We start from the raw sequence: 20487 nt of genomic DNA on the forward strand, positions 1-20487 counted from the left end.
GCCTAATACAGTGTGGCTGAATAGCAACACAGTGCAGTGCCTGGTACACAGTAATGTTAATAAAAACACATAAGCAAATAATTACATGTTTTCCTATAAACTCTATTACAAAGTACTTTTTCTTCTGGGAGCGAATTTATTTTCTCTCCTAATTTATTTATATTCAATATGGTGACTTATATTCCCATAATAGTTTGGGCAGCGAAATGGTTTAAAATGCTACTCTTTCATTGCTTAAGGAAGGTTTACCGCAAATTCTCTTTTTTCATCTTTGCCAGTGATAACAAATGACACAGGTCTTTAATTTCACAGGTTAATAAGCAGAAAGAGGAACTTGAAATGAGAAGAAAGTATGACGCCATAGTTGCCAAGGTTGGCATTTAAGTTCTTTATTTCTTTCCTTTTATTCTGTTCATCTCATATTTGGGCATCTGAGTTGAAGAACCTATACACACCATCCAGAGGCTTTTCACTTTCTCACATCTGAGTTTGAAGGAGAAAATGCTTAAAAGTGAGGCAAGGCATGTGAGTGGGAGATGAGGACCTGTGGGGTTAGAGCAGTAAGGGCAGAGTGAGAGCGGGAGGCATCACTGGCGTCCCGACCCCCAGGCTCGGTGCCCTGGCCCTTCCTACGCCTGTCCCATGGCTTCCACCTGCCAGCCCTGCCCCCACTGCCTTCTTAGGAATATGAAACACTCCTCAAGCTACCGTCTCATCCCACCCCACAAAGATCCCACCTCCCCAGGAACTTTCAGAAATCAATGGTCTATTGGTATGTTTGTCTCAGTACTTGAGCATCAGTGGGAGGGATGGAAAAACAGGCCCCACCCACAGACTAAATCAGGCAGGGTTTGGGCTTGGGGGATAAGGGATGGTGGCACTGGGAGCAAAAATAGATCTAGGCCCCTTGGGACTGAAGACTTCCACCCTTTGGTTCTAGCTCAAGAGATGAGGGCAAGGGAGCAAAAGAGAGGGAGGTGAATCTGAAACACGAATAATGAGAATGACATTATGGTTAATAACAGAATGGTTCTTCTTCTGTGCCAGAGCCCCAGAAGCACCAAGGGGAAAGAAATCCCTTCATCCCAGTGGCCCTCACAGATTAAGAGTGCAGGTGTAAGTACTCTGAGGCCGCGTTCTTCCTCCGTCGGTTCATCGCCTTCTAAGATCAAGAGGGTCAAGAGTTCAAAGAAGACTTTAAAGGAGGAGCCACCCACGGTGAGACTGGTTCACAACCCGTGACACCCTCACCTGCAGAGGGCGCTGTTAGCACCGCTGCAACCTCAGCGTTGCTCCTCTGGTCCAGCAGCAAGGCCAGTGTCTCCAACACTTGATTCTCCTTGTCTCCTCTGTGGGCGTCTGGACAGGAGGCTCTGGCTGCTCTTTCCACACCAGCGTGTCCTCATCAGGCCCCCTACCTTACCCAGGAGGACGCCACCTCTGTGCTTAGCTTGGTGGTTTATTTGGCTTAGTCACCAAGCCTTCGTGGATCTCTGTTAAATTAGTAAGAGAACCCACCTTACAAGCACTTTCAAGGTGTAAAATCTCTAACTCATGACTGCGCAGTATCTATCAGAGGCTTGCAGGATCTTAGTTTCCCAACCAGGGATTGAACCCACATCCTCAGCAGTGAAAGTGCAGAATCCTAACCACTGGATTGCCAGGATACTCCCCTAGTTATGGGAATAGTTGCATTTCTCTGAGCAACTGATCTATCCTGTGGGCACTGTGAATCGTGCACCCGGTCATAACTCCTTTTTCACACCATTTGGAAGCTTAGATGCTGACTGGTGACACGTACTTGCAAGGTACAGCATTTCCTGGAGATAGTCTGTCCACTAGCACATTTTGGTTTCCCAGACTCTTGTTGCTCTGTGTCCCCACATTCTTCCTCCTCCTCTCACAGAAGGCAGAGTCTACCGCTCCAACACTCAGGGCAGGAGGACAGAGTAGAATCTTGCTCACTGTGTCATTCTGGCTCCAGACAGGGCAGGAAAAGGCATCAACCTTTCTCCATCACTCACAGGCAGGAGGCTCACCCCTTGAACCCAGCGGAGGGGAACGAGGGCAGTGGAGCAGAGGTGGAGGGAGGCAGGTGTGATGCTTAGTGGGGAGTCGCTCCGCTTGGAAGGAAAGCCCAGGAGCTGAGAAAAAACACTCTCCTCTACAAGCACTTCCACTCTGCAGAGAGGAAGTATCAACAACCGGAAACCAATGTAATTTCCCAATGAGGAGAATGACACTTAGAGAATATGGCGCATGCCTGACCAGCGACTAGGTTCCAGAAGTAAGATTTTTTGGAATCCAGGTCTGGGACGTATTTTTGGGCAGTGGGGGTTGAGGGAAGCAGGATAGGGGGAAGCCCACACACACAAGAAAAACAAAAAAAAACAGAAAGGCAAAAAGCAAGTGCTGGGCTTGAGTTTGCGGTGCTGCCTGCTAACCTGGGTGGGGGCCCAGCCTTACTGGGTGAGGGGCTCTAGTTCAAGCCTGAGATGTAGGGAGCCTGTTCCAGAAACCTCTGAGCTGCCGTGAAATAGGGATGCATGCCAGGGCTCTGTGGTCTGAGGCTCTGAGATGATGGTGGGAGAATTGCAGAGCAGGGTCAGAAACCCAGACAGAGCAGCCTGGTCCCTGCAGCAAGCCCAGGGCTCTAACTCAATCCTAGCATTAGACACTAGACTAGACACTCCAGTGTCCCCAGTTTACAGATCAAAACTGAGCTTCCAAAGTCCCAGCTACAAGGGGCAAAAATACTGCCCGTTCTCCCCCAGGGAGAATGTATCATGAAGGGGAGACAAAAAAAAAAAAAAAAATACACCACGATAAGGAGAAAGGATATCTGAGAAAGTGTCATGAGGATTTTCTCTTAAGTGTCCCAGGCTTCCCTTCTGACCGTAATGATTGTTATCTAGATGTTTCTGAAGCTTAACAGTACATTTTGTCAGCTGCAGAGACTCAGAAGTTAATGTGTAACAGTAAGTAAAAATTGGACTGGGGGAGGGGAGAGATGACGTAAGCTGGACTTAACATTTTCCTAGGAATTGACTTGATTTTTAATGTGAAATATATTTTTCTAGCACACTGTTATTACTTTCATATACACTTTTGTTAATGATAATCCTATTATAGTGAGCGTTCCCTTCCATCACCTCCCCATGCAGTATATTCTTCATTGTAGATGAATTCTCCATATATGTACTCTGGTTATCATTTTCCTGTTTCTCAGAACTCTTGAATATTTTGTCAATACCGAAGTAGTTGGACTTCTTAAAAATTGTCTCTAAAGGGTTTTATCGTCTTGACCATGTGTAGATGACCGAACGGAGGGCTTGCTGCAGGAACATTTTACATCAGTCATTTACCTTATCTAATTAATCATACTTATTTTTTGAAATCTGTGTCATTCTGTGGGAACAGCACACGTGCTTCAGCCCGCGGCGCACACGGTGATAAACGGAGTATTTAGCCAGTCTGAAAAGTGTGATAGGAACATTGCTGTCTGATTTCCATTTATGAAAGATTTCACAACGTGAAATTTGTGTTTGGACAGCGTTTTTGTGTAAAGTTTATTTTTTGATAGCTGTAAAACATTTCAAATACTGAGGTTTCACAGAACAAGGTTAAAACTGGGTTCCTCGCTTCCCCCCCTCAGCCCTGCTCCAGGGTAATTAGTGAGTTAAGGCTGCGCCCAGTAAATGCTTCTTTGGAAGACTTCTGAGCTTCCACGGGGTCACCTGTCTGTGCTGATGGAACATATGGCGTGTGCTTGGATCTGCAGAAAGCATCAGGACCTTTGCGTGTGGGAAGTGGGACAGGGGACCGTCAGTCGTGTTCCCATCCGTAAACTTCACTAGATACAAAGCAATTTGGACAGCATAAAAAAACTTCCATAAAAACTCTGGAACACTATTCTTTAAACAATTCAAGAACTGCACGGTGAGGTACTTTGCAATAGTTTTATAAGTATGAGCATAGTCATCCTGCAAGCTAGTAATTTTAAAAAATTATTATGATTATGGGATATGGAATTATTATGGGTATAGAGTATTCTAGGTAAGGTGGATAAGAGGAAGATCTTTCCCTATTCTTCTCCTATACATTCCTTTTTCTGGATTGAATTGAATGTGAAGTGGAAAATAAACTCCATCAGAGAAGAAAATCACACAATCTGTTCATTGTTTCATTATTTTGTTTTTTTTTTCCTCTGGGCTTGGCTTGATAAAGCAGGCAGTTCATAGTTCTGCAGAGCTATGTGAAAAAGCCGGCATTTTTGCTCCTTGTTGATCTGTACCCCCACCCCTCCGCAAGGTGGTGGAGTAATACAGAGCTGGGACTGTCCTGAACATGTATACAGTCTTCAGAGGCTGTCAGAGGGAACATACTGTATTTTGATAGATTACATGTTAAGTCGCTTTAGTCGTGTCTGACTCTTTGCAAACCTATAGACTGTAGCCCACAAGACTCCTCTGTCCATGGGATTCTCCAGGCAAGAATGCAGTGGGTTGCCATGCCCTCCTCCAGAGAATCTTCCCAACCCAGGGATCGAGCCAGTGTCTCTTAGGTCTCCTGCCTTGTCAGGCAGGTTCTTTACCACTGGAGCCACCTGGGAAGCCCATTGATTATGTTGACACAACAAAATTTTTCCTAATCATACTGAATCTTTGTTTCCTAATAGGAATAACTTTTTTTTCTGGCCATGCCAAGAGGCTTGCAGGATCTTAATTCCCCCACCAGGGACTGAACCTGGGGGTCATGGCAGTGAAAGTGCCAAGTCCTGACCACTGGACCACCAGGGAAGTCCCAAATAGAAATAACTTTAAAATGCAGAGATAACTGAAATCATACACTACAATTATTTTTATTTTTAAATCAAATTTGTCATTTGCCACTAAAGTGAATGCATCTTTAGATTCAGCTGTCAGAGACCAAAATGGAAAAATTGGAGAAATATCATATTTAAAGTTCAGCCGAAAGGTGGCTTTGACTTTTGTGTTATATTATTCTAAGTAGCTTGATGATAATTAAGTACTTATAGTATATTTGGAACTGAAAATATTTTGGTGAAAATAATCTCCAACGTCTCTTGCACAAATGAAAAAATTTTTTGTTAAAAAATCACTTGAAATGTTTTACGCTTTGCTTCTTGTTTATTTTCGTTAGGGAACAATGATAACATTTTACTTGTAAAATTTATGATATCTTAGTGTAATTTAATTTAAAGCCCTAAGATATTGCTATGGAAACCAGGGAAAAAAGAGATTTGTATCAATTTTTATTCTTCTGTAGACACTCTGAACCATGGGGCAGACACTAGGTCCTGACATGTATTAATAATATTAACTATTAATAATATTAATTAATAATATCACCTGGTAATAACAGGAAATGTCACTCAGGAGCTCCCAGAGCAGTCTTCTGACTCCTCACTACATCTTGTTGCTTTATTCCACTTTCCTGGGTTTTAGCTGTGGGTTTCTCCTCAGTTCTCCCTGGAAGTCGGGGCCAGTCTCGAACACCAGGTCATTTGGTCAGAGTCCTGACGCTGCCCAGACTTGGGTCTCACCCCCTGGACATTTGATATGCTGTTTCTATTCAGAGGCTGTTCCTCTTCTCTTCCTATGCTTGTGTCATTCTCCCTTCCATGCCCCTCCGCCCCCACTGCGCTACCCACCACACACTGGCACATTCCTAGTGTTCAAAAATAGTAGCTTGCTTAGAAAATAACTAGAAAGAAATGATAATATGAAAGTCAAGATTAATGAAATTTTAGAGACAGAAGATCATCTTTCTTCCTGAGTTAGAAACATCGTTTTGATGATAATATATTTGATGGTTTAAAGGCAAGATTCAAGGCGGTATTAAATCCAGAATGAATGGCCCAAGTTTAAGAGGAGGGATGTTTGTGGAAATTGGGAGAAATTAAAGAATGTAATGACTCTTTGAGAACAAAAAGAGAAAGGGGGTATGATAAGGAATGAGGTTGATCTTATGACAGCTCATAAACATAATTGTGTTTCTGTTCTTATTAATAGAAACCTTGGCTACTGATTCCAGATTTAGATTATATTTATTGAATGTTGGTTTTTAACCTGTTGTAAATGCTTAAATGTGGGAAACATTTAAGAATCATGATTTCTGTTATGAATAAAACTTATTTCTTAATTTTATGGATTTTAGTTTTATATATATATCAGGGGCTTCCCTGTGGCTCAGAGGTTAAAGCGTCTGCCTCCAATGTGGGAGACCCAGGTTCGATCCCTGGGTTGGGATGATCCCCTGGAGAGAGAGATATATATATTTATATATATATATAGAGAGAGAGAGAGAGCCCTGGTGACTCAGATGGTAAAGAATCTCCCTGAAGTAAATTCAAGAGAATATGAGAAATATTTTTAATAAGTTATTTCTAGTCACAGTGTTTGGTTTTCCTTGTAATAATTTAATATACATTTTCCTACTTAGGAAGTTATCTACTTTCTATTACCACTCATTTTCACCTCTATCTATTGTTTAGCAGTCCGGTGTTTGCACCTGTCAATGAAGTAACCACATAAAGACCAGCACATGTATTCCAGTGAAAGTGGAATGCCAGCAGCTGGCAAAACAAAATGACAGTTTAATGTGGACAGAGTCAGGATTCAGTATAACGTGCTACAGCAGAGCTGAAAGTTCAGCTCAAACTGGAGAGCAAACACGCTAGTCTACATGCAGTATTTTTTTTTTTTTAATGAAAAGAGAAGCTATCTTTGTGATGCTAAGAGTATTGTCTTTGGGAGAGAGTGAATAATTATTTGCTTTACATAAGATATGCTTTAGCAGGGTTTTATCTCTAGTTATTACAGAGTTGATCATTATATGAGAGTCAGGAAAAGGGAGCCTTGAAAATTGGAACTAATTTTTACTGTACACGAATTTAAACACAGAATCAATTTTTAAAATAAACTTTCAGCTACTGATATGACTTCAGATAGAGTGAAATAAATATAAATGTCCTTCTCAGTGGAAACTTATTTTGCTTTGCCAGTTTGTTTTCCTAACTTTCTGTGGATTCTTTTTATTTCACTTAATTAATTTATTTATTCAGTTATTTTTACTATTGGCCACACTGGGTCTTTGCTACTGTGCGTGGGCTGTCGCTAGTTGCGGCAAGTGGGGGCTACCTGATAGTTTTGGGCTTCTCATTGCGGTGGCTTCTCTTGTTGGTGAGCGCAGGTTCTAAAGCTCATGGGCTCAGTAGTTGTGGCACAAGGGCTTAATTGCCCTGTGGCATGTGGAATCTTCCTGGACCAGAGATCCAACCTGTGTCTCCTTCAGTGGCAGGCAGATCCATTTGCATACAGCCCCTCCAAAGCTTGGGGCTCTTATTCCTACGGTTTCTTCAGTCCCCTGTTAACCGATGGCAGTGAACGCAGTGTGTACTCCTTATGCCGTGGTCAGAGAGGCGTTTCAAGTGGATTGTGCTCTTTGAGAACAGATAGGTGGAGGGAGCCCCCAAAGTGCATGCCTCCCATAACTTGAGTGATTCCCACATATTGGAAGCCAAGGAAAGCTGATGAGAATGAAGACTTTCACTGTTTGGTTAATTAGTGTTGCTGTGCCTCCGGTTTTGTTTTTGGTTCCTTTCCTGCCACATGGGCCTTGGGGAGACTGAGTCACTATGCTGGTGATGGTAGGTGGTAGTTTTCTCCAGGAAGGTGTGGAGACAACCAAGGGAACAATAATTTGGGTAGTTCTAGGGCCACCAGAAAGCTCTGCAGGACTTTGGGGACTGATGGAATAGGAGTTAGAGTTTAGTGAACTAAGGTAAGAGCAGAGGGTTAGGGTCAAGTTCAGGATTAAGTCCTGCTGAGAATTCACCTGTCAGCCAGGGGATAATCAGAAATTAGCAGAGGGTTCATAGATCATGATATAGACGTTCATATATTGAAATCATAATAAAGGCAACCACAGTAAGAGCTAAACATTTGCAAATAAAAAATAGAGCGTGTGAGGAAAGAGAGAAGCCAGCAGGTGATTCGAATGCTCTAAATTTTTTTTTAATTAAAATTTTTTTCTATTGGTTTTATTTTTATTTACTTTTTAAAATTAAAGTATGATTGATTAAAAGTAAAATTGTAAAATAAAATAATATTTGTAAAGTAAAATTGATAAAATTAAAGTATAACACTACAGTATTGTGTTAGTTTCAGGTGTATGGCAAAATGATTCAGCTGTATTTTTTCAGATTATTCTTCCATTGCAGGTTATTTCAAGATAGTGAATATAGTTCCCTGTGCTATATAGTAAATAAATGCTCTAAATCTTAATCTTTATTTATGGAGAGCCCAAAGCAATAAAGGCCACTATTTATTTATCATTATAACAATGAGAAAAACTGAAAACAAAACCTTTGGCTTCTGGGAAGTGAGAGTTTATGTTCATATATACTATCTGCTGTTTATATTTTTTAAATGTGCATGCTTTCTCCATCGTTAAATATCTAAAGTAACAGGGATGATGAAATTAATGTTAGTATGTAGAATAAATGGCAATATGTGTGACATACCTGGCACATAGTAGACAGTCAAAAAATTATAACTTTTATGACTGTTAATTACAAATTTTGTCATTTTTTATATGTGGCAACTAATGTCAGCTGCATTCTCACTGTCCCTTCAAATGTAAGTAAAGTTGGCTCAAGCCTACATTCTTCGCTTTATGGGAGACAGAAGGGTGTCCACTGGTTTCCACTGATGCCCATGGCATCTTCTCATGGCTACTGCTGTGTTTAGGCTCCTTCTCCTACTGAAACAAGTCAGTTCCTGAGTTTCATGGCACTCTGTGTCATCCCAGTTCACATTTTGTTGAATCAGATTCTGAACTCAACCCAATTCTTCAATTGCTACTAAAACCACCCACTCACAGGACACCTTTTAGATGGACAAGGTTGCCGAAGGTGAGTGACAGGGACAGTTTGCATCACCCAGATACCGTTTCACATTGAATGTTGGGCATCACCCCTGGGCACAGGTCACCTTGTGCCTTCCCCACGCACTAGCGCCTCTTGCCTCAGAGTCCTGCCTGGCCATCCTTTCCTTTTCTAGCTCTTCTCATTGCTCAGGGGAGTGCTGGATTCCTTTCACTTTATTCAGCAGACCTGGCTTCAGACCCTGCTTGGCTGAACTGACCCCCTCAAGACAGGCAATAGATCAAAAGATCTGGCATAGCCAAATAAGTAAATAAATTTAAAAATAAAGTTTATTTATTAGTAAATAAATGAGCAAATAATGCATTACAGTCTAAAAAAAAAAAAACAAAAGTACAAGTGATTTACTTAAGTATTTTGAAATGCAGCATTTTTGTATCTATAACTGGGATTCGTTTGATGTAATCCAAAAGATAGTTGAGGAATATAATTTTTTTTAAAGCTTGTGACTTCACTGGGTGATAACTGCCTGCTTATTTAAAAATATATACATAGTGGTACAATTTGACCCATATACAATTTCAGAGTAATGCATTAAAAAAACAAATTTGGAAAAGCAATAGTGGGAACATTGGTTTTAATCAGTTATAACTGTCCAATTGCAAATGCAGCGTGTAAACCCTGAGTCCTGTAAATGAATTGCGGCAGTCAAGACCCCTGTGGAACTAGTGTTGGCATAATGCTTCTCATTTGCCTTTCTCTAAACTACAGAAAAACCACGTCTTTATGCCTTGATTTGAAATGTTATATTTACCTTAGTTTATTTTCTCTCCAGGCTACACATGCAGGACCTGCTGTGATGCATGGGGAAAAGATGCAACTATCAGTGGCTAAGGTGTAGTAATGGCCAATGTGGCCATTCTTATTAACCTAAATGTTGCTCATATGGATGCTGACTCTTCTGAGAAAGTAGCAGTGACTTCGAAAGCTACACCAAGAATCAATGGAATGAAGAGACAGAGCACCTGATTGCCTCTATAGTATAATTCTGGGGTATCTCCCTGCCACATCCAAAGAAATCTTCATGCCATGCCTATAACTCCACCGTGATAGATTCATTCCTTTGCCAAAATTTCATCCCCTTGTAAAATATAGACAATACTGAGAAATAACATATAGCTCTAATGTGATGGAGTTGGTCAGATCCTTTCCTGAGGATAGTTTCGATAGAGGAAATGCAGTAACTGGGGCAGCTGCCGCTATAATGAAGAGATTAGAAAACGCGATACCTAGCAGGGGAGGGGTGATGAGGAAGAATTTTGGTTGCTTCGTAATGTTGTCTCACAGTGGCTGCTTTGAAGTGAATCATTTACGGGAAATGGAGGCATGGGATCTTACATTCTTCCAATTTATGGGAATTTGCAAGTAAATGTAACTCATTGTTCTCTCAAATTATTTTTGATGGTATGCTATTCAATAGAAATAACATTTCAGATTTATGGATAAAACAGTACAAACAGGATTCATATCATTAACTTTGTGATGTATTTTCTATTGAAAGATTGAAGAAGAGAAACGTGTTTTGGAAGAGCAAATACAAGTATTAAAGTCTAAGTTAGAGAAAGAGAAAAAGAAGTCAGAAAGGTACTGGTAATAATAATTCATAATTGTTCATTTGCAGCTAATACATACTATATATATAACCATCTATAAATTTATTACAGGATTAAAAAGGAATCAGAACATATCAGCAAAAACTGGGAAAAGAAATTCTTAATTCTCAGAAACAGGTATAGTGTGGTGATATATACAATGTCTATTTGTAAAAAAGGTGACTAATCATCTTTTAAGGAAATTGGGAGCCTAGCATTTTTCTTGTGTATTAAGTAATATAAAATGCCATCACATGCTTCAAATAAGAAATGCAAAATAACTGACCTAAAGTAGAAGAATAGTCAAAGTCACTTCAAATAAAAACTAAATTCCAAACTCTGTTTTATTCCTGATCTCAGTGTTTAAATGTAAATAATCGACAGGATGGACAGACTCTCTTGATAACTGGTTTAATCAGACCCACACAGTTATCTTCCCCCATAGGCCTATTAAAACGTTTTCTTGCTTATTTGCACACAATAATAGTTATCTTCAGATATAGAGATCTGAGTGAGTGAGGGGGGTGTGCTGTCTGGTTGCTTAGAAGAGACTCCCCGCCTCCCCCCAAAGAAGCCTCACATGCAGAAGTGCTGGGATGAGCGTTGGCTCATGTGTTCAAGAACAGTGAGGACACTAGATGGCTGGAATGATGTGAGCAGGGGCAAGTGGTAGAAGAGCTCAGAGAAGAAGAACATTTGAGGTTTTGCTCAATGGGAAATCACTAGAGGCTTCGTTTTTCGTTTGTGTTTTTTCCCCCGTGCTGGGTCTTCGTTGCTGTGCACCGGCTTTCTCTAGTTGAGGCAAGCAAGGGCCACTCCTTAGTTGCGGTGTGCCGTGAGCTGCTCTTGTTGCAGAACATGGGTTCTAGATACCCGGGCTTCAGCAGTTGCAGCACACGGGCTCAGTAGTTGTGGCACACAGGGTTAGTTGCCCCATGGCATGTGGAATCTTCCCGGACCAAGGATCGAACCCACATCCCCGGAATAAATTTCTCCAACATTCCGGCCTTGAGGGAAGTCCACTCTGGGACTTCATATTACCAGTTTATTTTAAAAGGATATAACTCAGGAACAGCCACATGGAAGAGATACACAGGGCAAAGTTTGTGGGAGGGCTCTCACAACTCCTGCTCCTGGGCAATGCTGCTCTCCTCATACCTCCCCGACCCAGGAGCTCTTGGTTTTAACTGATAAGAAAGTCTCTTTTACATGCCTACTAGGTCATTACCACACTTAAAACCTAGCAGTATAAATCCTTTAGTATTTCTTATTAACCAAGTCATATTCAAATTTCTTGATTATCTCAAGGGAATCTTTTATAGTTGTTTGTTTAAATCAGGATCCAGAATAAGTAGACCACTGCATTTGGGTGTTACATCCTTTAAATCTTTCTTTTTCTATAATGATCCTACATAAGCCCCTTTCTTTCCAATCCATTGATTTGCTAGAGAAATGTGTTCATTTCTTATGTAGAATGTCCCCCATTCTGGATTTGGCTAATTGTTTACATGCATGTGTGTATGCGTGTGTGGTGCCTTTTAGCATGTTCTTCAGTCTGTACATCCTACAAACTGATCTTAAATCCAGGGAGTTGATTAGATTCCGATTCAATATTTTGGCAAGACTTCTTCACACGAACTACTAGGTAATTCGTACACATCCCATCATAGGGCACTTTAGTGTCTGACTTTGTTATTTATCATGTTAATCAGCCTGATTCATGAATTTCAAGGTTTACCAATTGACCTTTCTCCAAATAATCTTAACATCCATTAATAATCACAAACCATGAGTCAAGATTTCATTAGGATGGCAAATTGTTAATACTTCCATTTTATCTTTCCTTCTGCATTTCTTAGCTAAGTGCTATCAAAGAAAAACATTCCCCTCAACTGGTTACCCTGAAATATAGTTTCAGATGAGATGAGGCAAGATAAATGCTTGATCCTCTTTATTTATCAATATTCAGAATAATGAGTTGGTACCCTGAAACCTCATTGGAGAGTCTTGAACTAAGGAAAGACCCAAATGATCTGATGTCTTGAAAGGATAATTCTGACTTCTGTATTGATACAAGGCCATAGGGAAACCAAAGGAAAGGCAGGGAGAAAAGTTAGGAGCTCCAGAAAGAATAAGCCTCTTTTAGGCAAAACATGATGGTGATTTGACTGGGATGGGAGACATGGAGGTGTTGAGAAATGATTAAATGTGGGATATGTTTTGAAAGTCATCTATGGGGTCGCACACAGTTGGACACGACTGAAGTGACTTAGCAGCAGCAGCAGCATGTTTTGAAAGTAGGAGATATTGAAAGATTGGCAGTAAGGGGGGGAAGAAAGAAGTCGTTTGATTGCAAAGATGTTTTACAACAGGAAAGATGAAGTTGCCTTCAACTTCAAACAAGCAAGTGCATTTTGTCAGGAAATCAGTTTTGATATGCAAAATTCAAGATGCCTCTTAGTAACCTAAGGGTAAATGTCTAGGTGCAGATGAATATATGAGTCTGGAACTCAGAAGAAAGTTGAGGCTGGGGACATGCATTTGGGGTGCATTAGTATAGATGGTATTTAAAGTCATGGGATTAAATGAGATTAGCTAAGAATAAGTGTTGGAGAAAAATGGAGAGATACAAGGATTGAGTTCTAATATCTGGTGGTATCTGACTTTCAAAAGCTTGTATTGATCTGATGTTTTCCCTTTAAAGGATGTCCCTCTTTTGTGAACTCTTTTCATCTTTTTGCTTTCTTCTCAGCTTGTGACATTTGTTTGTGTATTCTTATTTTAAATTCCTTATAAATTTTAAATGTTACAAATACCTTTTCCCAGTCTATGAACTTTGTGTATGTTGCCCTTTATTGTACAGAAATTCTTAATCTTTATCCATCAATATTTTTTCCTTAGATGTATTTAGAAAATCTTTCTCCATCTTCACTAAAATATTCTCCCACTTTTATAAACAAGCCTTCTTGAGTTACCTCTCATATTTAGGTCTTTATTCCAGTTCTTTCTGGAGTGGGTTGTGATGCCACTTTGGTCACATACTATGTTCTAGTATATTCCTGAATCTGTTTCAGTGTTCCTATTCTATTCCATTTATTTTTCCTTTCCAGGATATTATTATACTATTATTTTGTGATATATGTTAATATCTAGTATTAATAAGGCTATTCCTCCTTATTTGCTTTTCACAGCTGGAAAATATATAATTTTAGAAACCAAAGAGTGATAAGTTTATATTAATATTTAAAATTTTTTACTTGCATTTCTTTGCTCTTATATTGAAAATTCTAGTTTCTCATCACAGGAACATAATACCAATTTGCTCTTTCCTATGATTTCTGCTCATTAATTCCATTGTATGTTTTATTTCAGCTTTCATGCCCTTAAGAATGAAATGTTTACTAGGCACACATTATTTCGACAGTTTGCAGTGCTGGCTGATACATCCTTCAATTATGTTGTAAGTACATATTGGGGTAGATGCACTTTGTCTCTGATGCAGCTGTAACATGCCTTTTTGAACTTAGCTTTTTTAGAATCCCTGCTCTTAGCCCTGGAGATAGTACAGGAGGCGCTCTGCTAGATGCTGATAGCTTAAGACAGTGTTTGAACCCAAAGAGCTCAATGTAGTATGAGAAATAGATGTGTAAACAGATGGCTCCCATGCGACATGGTTGAGCTACAGTGGAGGCAAGTGAAAACTTTAGAGGAGGGTGACTCATTCCTCCTGGGAGGAATCTATTAACCTGACCACTGTGGGCATGGATGGAACATAGGAACAATCACAGCTGAAGATCCAAGTATCTAGTCACTTCCAAATGGAAAAAGGAGGTTAAAGAATCTGTTCCTAGTACCAGGTCATTCATTTTCACACTAGAAGTAACCTATAGACAAAGTCCAATTCTAAAATAGACTTTTTTTAAAATTGAAGTATAGTTGATTTACAATGTTGTGTTAATTTCTGGTGTACAGCAAAGTGATTCAGTTATTATTTATATACATATGTGTTGGTGGCGGGGGCGGCTTCCCAGGTGACTCAGTGGTAAAGAATCCACCTGTCAATGCAGGAGACATAGGAGACTCAAGTTCTGTCCCTGGGTGGGGAAGATGCCCTGGAGGAGGGCATGACAACCCACTTCAGTATTCTTGCCTGGCAAATCCCATGGACAAAGGAGCCTGGCAGGCTACAGTCCATGGGGTTGCAAAGAGATGGACATGACTTGCGACTGAGCACACACACACACATGTATATGTATATACACGTGTGTATATATATATATGTATATACACACACATATATATAACTGAACATATACACAGTGTATATGTATTGTTCTTTTTCAGGTTCTTTTCCATTATAAGTTATTACAAGATATTAAGTATAGTTGTTCCCTGTAATATAAGTAGGTCTTTATAGTTTATTTTACATGTGCTAGTGAGTATCTGTTTAATCCCAAACTTCTAATTTATCTCTCCCCGCCTCTCCTCTTTAGTAATCATGTTTGTTTTCTATGTCTGAGTCTATATCTGTTTTGTAAATAAGTTCATTTGTATCATTTTTTAAGATTCTATGTATAAGTGATATCATAGACAAAATAAACAACATAATATAAATGTCATTTAGAAACTGCTGTGATGCTAAGTGTTTTGGGGACAAATAAGGTTTGCGAGAAAGATATTTAAAGATATTTCACAAGAAATATAAATTTTGGTTTCTTGCTTCAAAAGGCTTACAATCCAAAATCACTTTCTTTTTAAATTTTTTTCCACAATTTTCACTTTAGGATGATTTTTAAAATCCAAGTTGCTGCAAGACATCAAAGAACTTAAGAACATTGGCAAGATGATATTATTTCTAATTTTTAGCAAAATGAACCTTGCTGTGCTTCACAAGTAGCGCTAGTAGTAAAAAAAAAAACAAAAAAACAAAACTGCCTGCCAGTACAGGAGACATAAGAGACATGGGTTTGATGCCTGGGTTGGGAAAATCTCCTGGAGGAGGGCATGGCAACCCAGTCCAGTATTCTTGCCTCAAGAATCCCATGGACAGAGGAGCCTAATGGGCTATAGTCCATGGGGTCACAAAGAGTCATACATGACTGAAGCGACTTAGCATGCACACATGTGAGAAACTTGCTAAGGATTTTTAATAATTGACTCCCCCAAAGTGTTCCAAAACTGGTCTATATATACGGTAGTCTCTTCTCCTGTTTTTTTCTCTTCTCAACCAAAGATTACAATTTTAAAGATATTTCTTTTTACTTATTTATTTGGCTGTGCTGGGTCTTAGTTGCAGCATGCAGGATCTTTAGTTGCAACATATGGGATCTAGTTCCCTGACCAGGGATCGAACCCAGGCCTCCTGCATTGAGAGCTCAGAGTCTTAACCACTGGGCCACCAAGGGAGTCCTCACATAAATGTTTAAATGGTTTATTTGTCGAGGGGAACAAAAAGGGAGTGGGAGCAGGCTGTAGGGGGATAGAAAAATGCATGCAAATGTGTATGCATCCATACAAACCAACAAGAGAGAAGCCTTGAATAGGGAAAACGTCACTTAAATTCCCAGGTGCACCCACAGACCTCAGACCTCTTTTTTATAATAATGCCTGGTGTGCTTTTGGTCATTTTCACCAGCATATTTTTAGTGTCGTGATTTACTGTGCAGTATATGATGTTGGTGGCCATTCTGCTTCTGTGCTGCTGCTTCTGAACTCCTAGAAGAGACGCTTTTGTGTTTTCATTCTTTAGTTCCTGGGAACCAGGGCCACTACTGTGTAGCTTCCAGGAACTGAGTGGTGCTGGGGATGACCTTGTGATAGCTGGCCAGTTACAAGGAGTGAATGCCAAATGGCTTAGGGAGAATCAAAAGAAAGTAGAGTCAGAAGAGACATTGAGGAAAACATTTTTGCTTGAATTTTCTCACAAAGTAGCCTGAATTAGGAAGGGATCCATTCCTTGTGGTTCAGTGGGGAAATAATCCACCTGCAATGCAGGAGTTGCAGGAGACTCAGGTTCGATCCCTGGATCGGGAAGATCTCCTGGAGGAGGAAATGGCAACCCTCTCCAGTATTCTTGCCTGGGAAATCCCATGGACAGAGGAGCCTGGAAGGCATCAGTCCATAGGGTCACAAAGAGTCTGACATTCCTTGGGTTTAAAGGAAATTATTTCCCCAGTGATATTTGAGAAATTAAGTTAGAAGCATAATTTTCATATCTCAGTTAACTAAGGACTGAAGAGCATTCTATCTCCATTTGAGTTGATCTTTATTTCCCCTGTATAACAATGCTACGTACCCTTTGTGTCTTTCAGAAAGTTAAACCTTTATTTGTGCAATCCAGAACGAACTTGGCAACAGTGATGACATCTGCTACAAGTGTTGATCATTCGCCTTCGGTAGGTAGATTACTTTTTTCCTATTTAACATTTAATCAGGCAGTATTATTCAGCGTCAGTAATTAAACGTCTCATTTTACTTACAGGTAGACATCAAGTATGAAGATGTAGGCAGCAATCAGATTTCCCTCCCACTTTCACCACAAGGTAAGAATCCTCATTGTTGGAGAAACAGGGCACACACACAGGATGGGTAATGAATCCAGATTAGTAGCACTTTTCTTTGTTGTACTGAGATGTTTGGTTTCTGGGTGAATGCATGGCTTTTTCCCCCAGCCACTTTATAAGACTAATGCATTGATATGATGAATAAAAGAATGTTAATATGTATTTCTGAATATTGATCTCTGTTCATTGAAAATGAGAGTCATACATCAAAACTAGAAACTGTCTCAGTTGGAATCCTGTTTCTTTTTTTTTTAAACTGCCAACAAACCTGAGGCTCCTGTTAAATTCTTAGTTTCCAGTTTAATAATAGAAGAAAAATCTGACCATTTCTAGCATTCTTTTATCTCCCATCAGTCCTTGCAGGGCCTCAAATTGGACCGTTTGGGAGGTGGAGGTACATTTTGTTCACAAGTTTCTATACGTCTTTAGGAGGCTTGCTTTTCTCTAATGAACATGTATTAACAAAATGCAATGTTCTTCATTTGAATTATAGATAGTAATCAAGGGGTGTCAGTAATTTCTGATTTTCATTTCTTGGAATCTTTAAAAGTAAAGTTTTATCATGAATATTTATACAGGGAGGAAGTGTGTGAAATGAGTTTAAATCCTAGACCCTAATTTTAAAATCATCTACTTTTGGAAAACGAGATTGAGAAAGGAACCCCTCTCCTGGGCTCCATGCAATGGAGAGACTTTTTCTGTAGTGTTTACAGGTGTAGGTAGTATCTTTTCCAGAGGTGCCTGCCTGGTTGCTGGGAATCTTTTGGCAGCCACAGTCCTCTCTGCTTCCTGGACTGACATTTTTGATCATAGTAACACCCAGATATGCATATGACACCACCCTAATAGCAGAAGGTAAAGAGAACCTAAAGAGCATCTTGATGCAGGTAAAAGAGGAGAGTGAAAAAGCTGGCTTAAAACTCAACATTCAAAAAACTAAGATCATGGTATCCAGTCCCATCACTTCATGGCAAATAGATAGGGGGGAAAAAATGAAAACAGTGACAGTTTCTATTTTCTTGAGCTCCAAAATCACTACAGACAGTAACTGCAACTATGAAATTAAAAGGCACTTGCTCCTTAGAAGAAAAGCTATGACAGACCTAGACAGTTTATTCAAAAGCAGAGACATCACTTTGCTGACAAAAGTCCATATAGTGAAAGCTATGGGTTTTCCAGTAGTCATGTATGGATGTGAGAGTTGGACCATAAAGAAGGCTGAGCGCTAAAGAATTGATGCTTTCGAACTGTGGTGCTGGAGAAGACTATGGAGAGTCCCTTGGACTGCAAGGAGATCCAACCAGTCAATCCTAAAGGAAATCAGCCCTAAATATTCATTGGAAGGACTGATGCTAAAGCTGAAGTTCCAATACTTTGGCCACCAGATGTAAAGAACCAACTCACTGGAAAAGATGCTGGAAAAGATTGAGGGAAGGAGGAGAAGGGGGCGACAGAGGGTAAAATGGTCGGATGGCATCATTGACTCAATGCACATAAGTTTGAGCAAACTCTGGGAAATGGTGAAGGACAGGGAAGCCTGGCATACTGCAGTCCATGGGGTTGCAGAGTTGGACATGACTGACTGAACAATAACACCCAGACTGGATTCTATAGTGGCTGCTAGCCTAAAGCATGGCAACCTTTTAAAGATATCAGCATTTTTTTTTTTTTTTGGCCACACCATAGAACTTGGGGATCTTAGTTCCCTCACCAGGGATCAGACCCAGGTCCCTGCTGTGGAAACACAGAGTCCTAACCACTGGACCACCGGAGAAGTCACTAAAGATGTCAGCATTTAAGTAAAGGGCTAGATCTGTAGACTGTTGAAAATTCCAATCCCTACAGTAAGTTATTTCTAAAATATCATAATGTATTAGGGGAAGAAAGAATATACTCAATCTGATTTTGGTATTGACCATCTGGTGATGTCCATGTGTAAGGTCATCTCTTGTGTTGTTGGAAGAGGGTGTTTTCTATGACCAGGGCAGTCTCTTGGCAAAATTCTGTTAGCCTTTGCCCTGCTTCATTTTGTACTTTAAGGCCAAACTTGCCTGTTACTCCAGGTATCTCTTGATTTCCTACTTTTGCATTCCAGTCCCCTATGATGAAAAGGACATCTTTTTTTTATGTTAGTTCTAGAAGGTCTTGTAGATCTTCACAGAACTGTTCAACTTCAGCTTTTTCAGCATTAGTGGTTGGGGCAGACTTGAATTACTGTGATATTGAATGGTTTTCCTTGGAAACGAACCGAGATCATTCTATTGTTTTTGAGACTACACCCAAGTACTGCAATTCAGGCTCTTTTGTTGACTATGGGACTACTCCATTTCTTCTAAAGGATTCTTGCCCACAGTAGTAGATATAATGGTCATCTGAGTTAAATTCACCCATTCCTGTCCATTTTAATTCACTGCCTTCTAAAATGTTGATGTTCACTCTTGCCATCTCCTGCTTGACCACTTCTGATTTACCTTGATTCATGGACCTAACTTTCCAGGTTCCTATGCACTATTGTTCTTTACAGAATCAGACTTTACTTCCATCACCAGTCACATCCACAAGTGGGCATTGTTTCTGCTTTTGCTCAGCCTCTTCATTCCTTCTGGAGCTATTTCTCCACTCTTCTCCAGTAGCATATTGGGCACCTACCAACCTGGGGGGGAGGTCATCTTTCAGTGTCATATCTTTTTGCCTGTTCATACTGTTCATGGGGTTCTCAAGGCAAGAATGCTGAAGTGGTTTGCCATTTCCTTCTCCAGTGGACCACGATTTGTCAGAACTCTCCACCATGACCCATCCATCTTGGGTGGCCCTACACAGCATGGTTCATAGTTTCATTGAGTTAGGCAAGGTTTGGGTCCATGTGATCATATGGACTGAGCACCAAAGGCTGAGCATGGAAGAACTGATACTTTCAAACTGTGGGGCTGGAGAAGACTCTTGAGAGTCCCTTGGACTGCAAAGAGATCAAACCAGTCAATCTTGAAGGAAATCAGCCCTGAATATTCACTGGAAAGACTGATCTGAAGCGGAAGCTCCCATACTTTGGCCACCTGATGCAAAGAGCTGACTCATTGGAAAAGACCCTGATGCTGGGAAAGATTCAACGCAGGAGGAGAAGGGAACAACAGAGGATGAGATGGTTGGATGGCATTACCGACTCAATGGACATGAGTTTGAGCAAGCTCCAAGAGATGGTGAAGGACAGGGAAGCCTGGGGAAGAGAGACTTTCATGATTTATCATTAAAATGTAAATTGTTACGTTTGCAATCTTTGTTCTACCTGACATTTTAATTAGAGCCTTCAGTTCAGTTCAGTTCAGTCGCTCAGTCGTGTCCGACTCTTTGCGACCCCATGAATCGC

At 40.3% G+C, this 20487-nt stretch overlaps 1 protein-coding gene across 1 annotated transcript in view; it reads left to right on the forward strand.

Annotated features, from left to right (window-relative positions):
* The window catches only part of C14H10orf67 (chromosome 14 C10orf67 homolog), a 101753-nt gene that overhangs the window by 63191 nt on the left and 18075 nt on the right, over window positions 1-20487 (forward strand). Inside the window, exons 9-16 of the mRNA XM_006079980.4 lie at window positions 313-372; window positions 1048-1218; window positions 9744-9803; window positions 10470-10552; window positions 10633-10698; window positions 13933-14020; window positions 16872-16955; window positions 17042-17102. Of these exons, the coding sequence (XP_006080042.3) occupies window positions 313-372; window positions 1048-1218; window positions 9744-9803; window positions 10470-10552; window positions 10633-10698; window positions 13933-14020; window positions 16872-16955; window positions 17042-17102 (673 nt within the window). The remainder of the gene's footprint in view (window positions 1-312; window positions 373-1047; window positions 1219-9743; window positions 9804-10469; window positions 10553-10632; window positions 10699-13932; window positions 14021-16871; window positions 16956-17041; window positions 17103-20487) is intronic.

This window comes from Bubalus bubalis, chromosome 14, assembly GCF_019923935.1.
Source record: "Bubalus bubalis isolate 160015118507 breed Murrah chromosome 14, NDDB_SH_1, whole genome shotgun sequence".
Classification (NCBI taxonomy): Eukaryota; Metazoa; Chordata; class Mammalia; order Artiodactyla; family Bovidae; genus Bubalus; species Bubalus bubalis.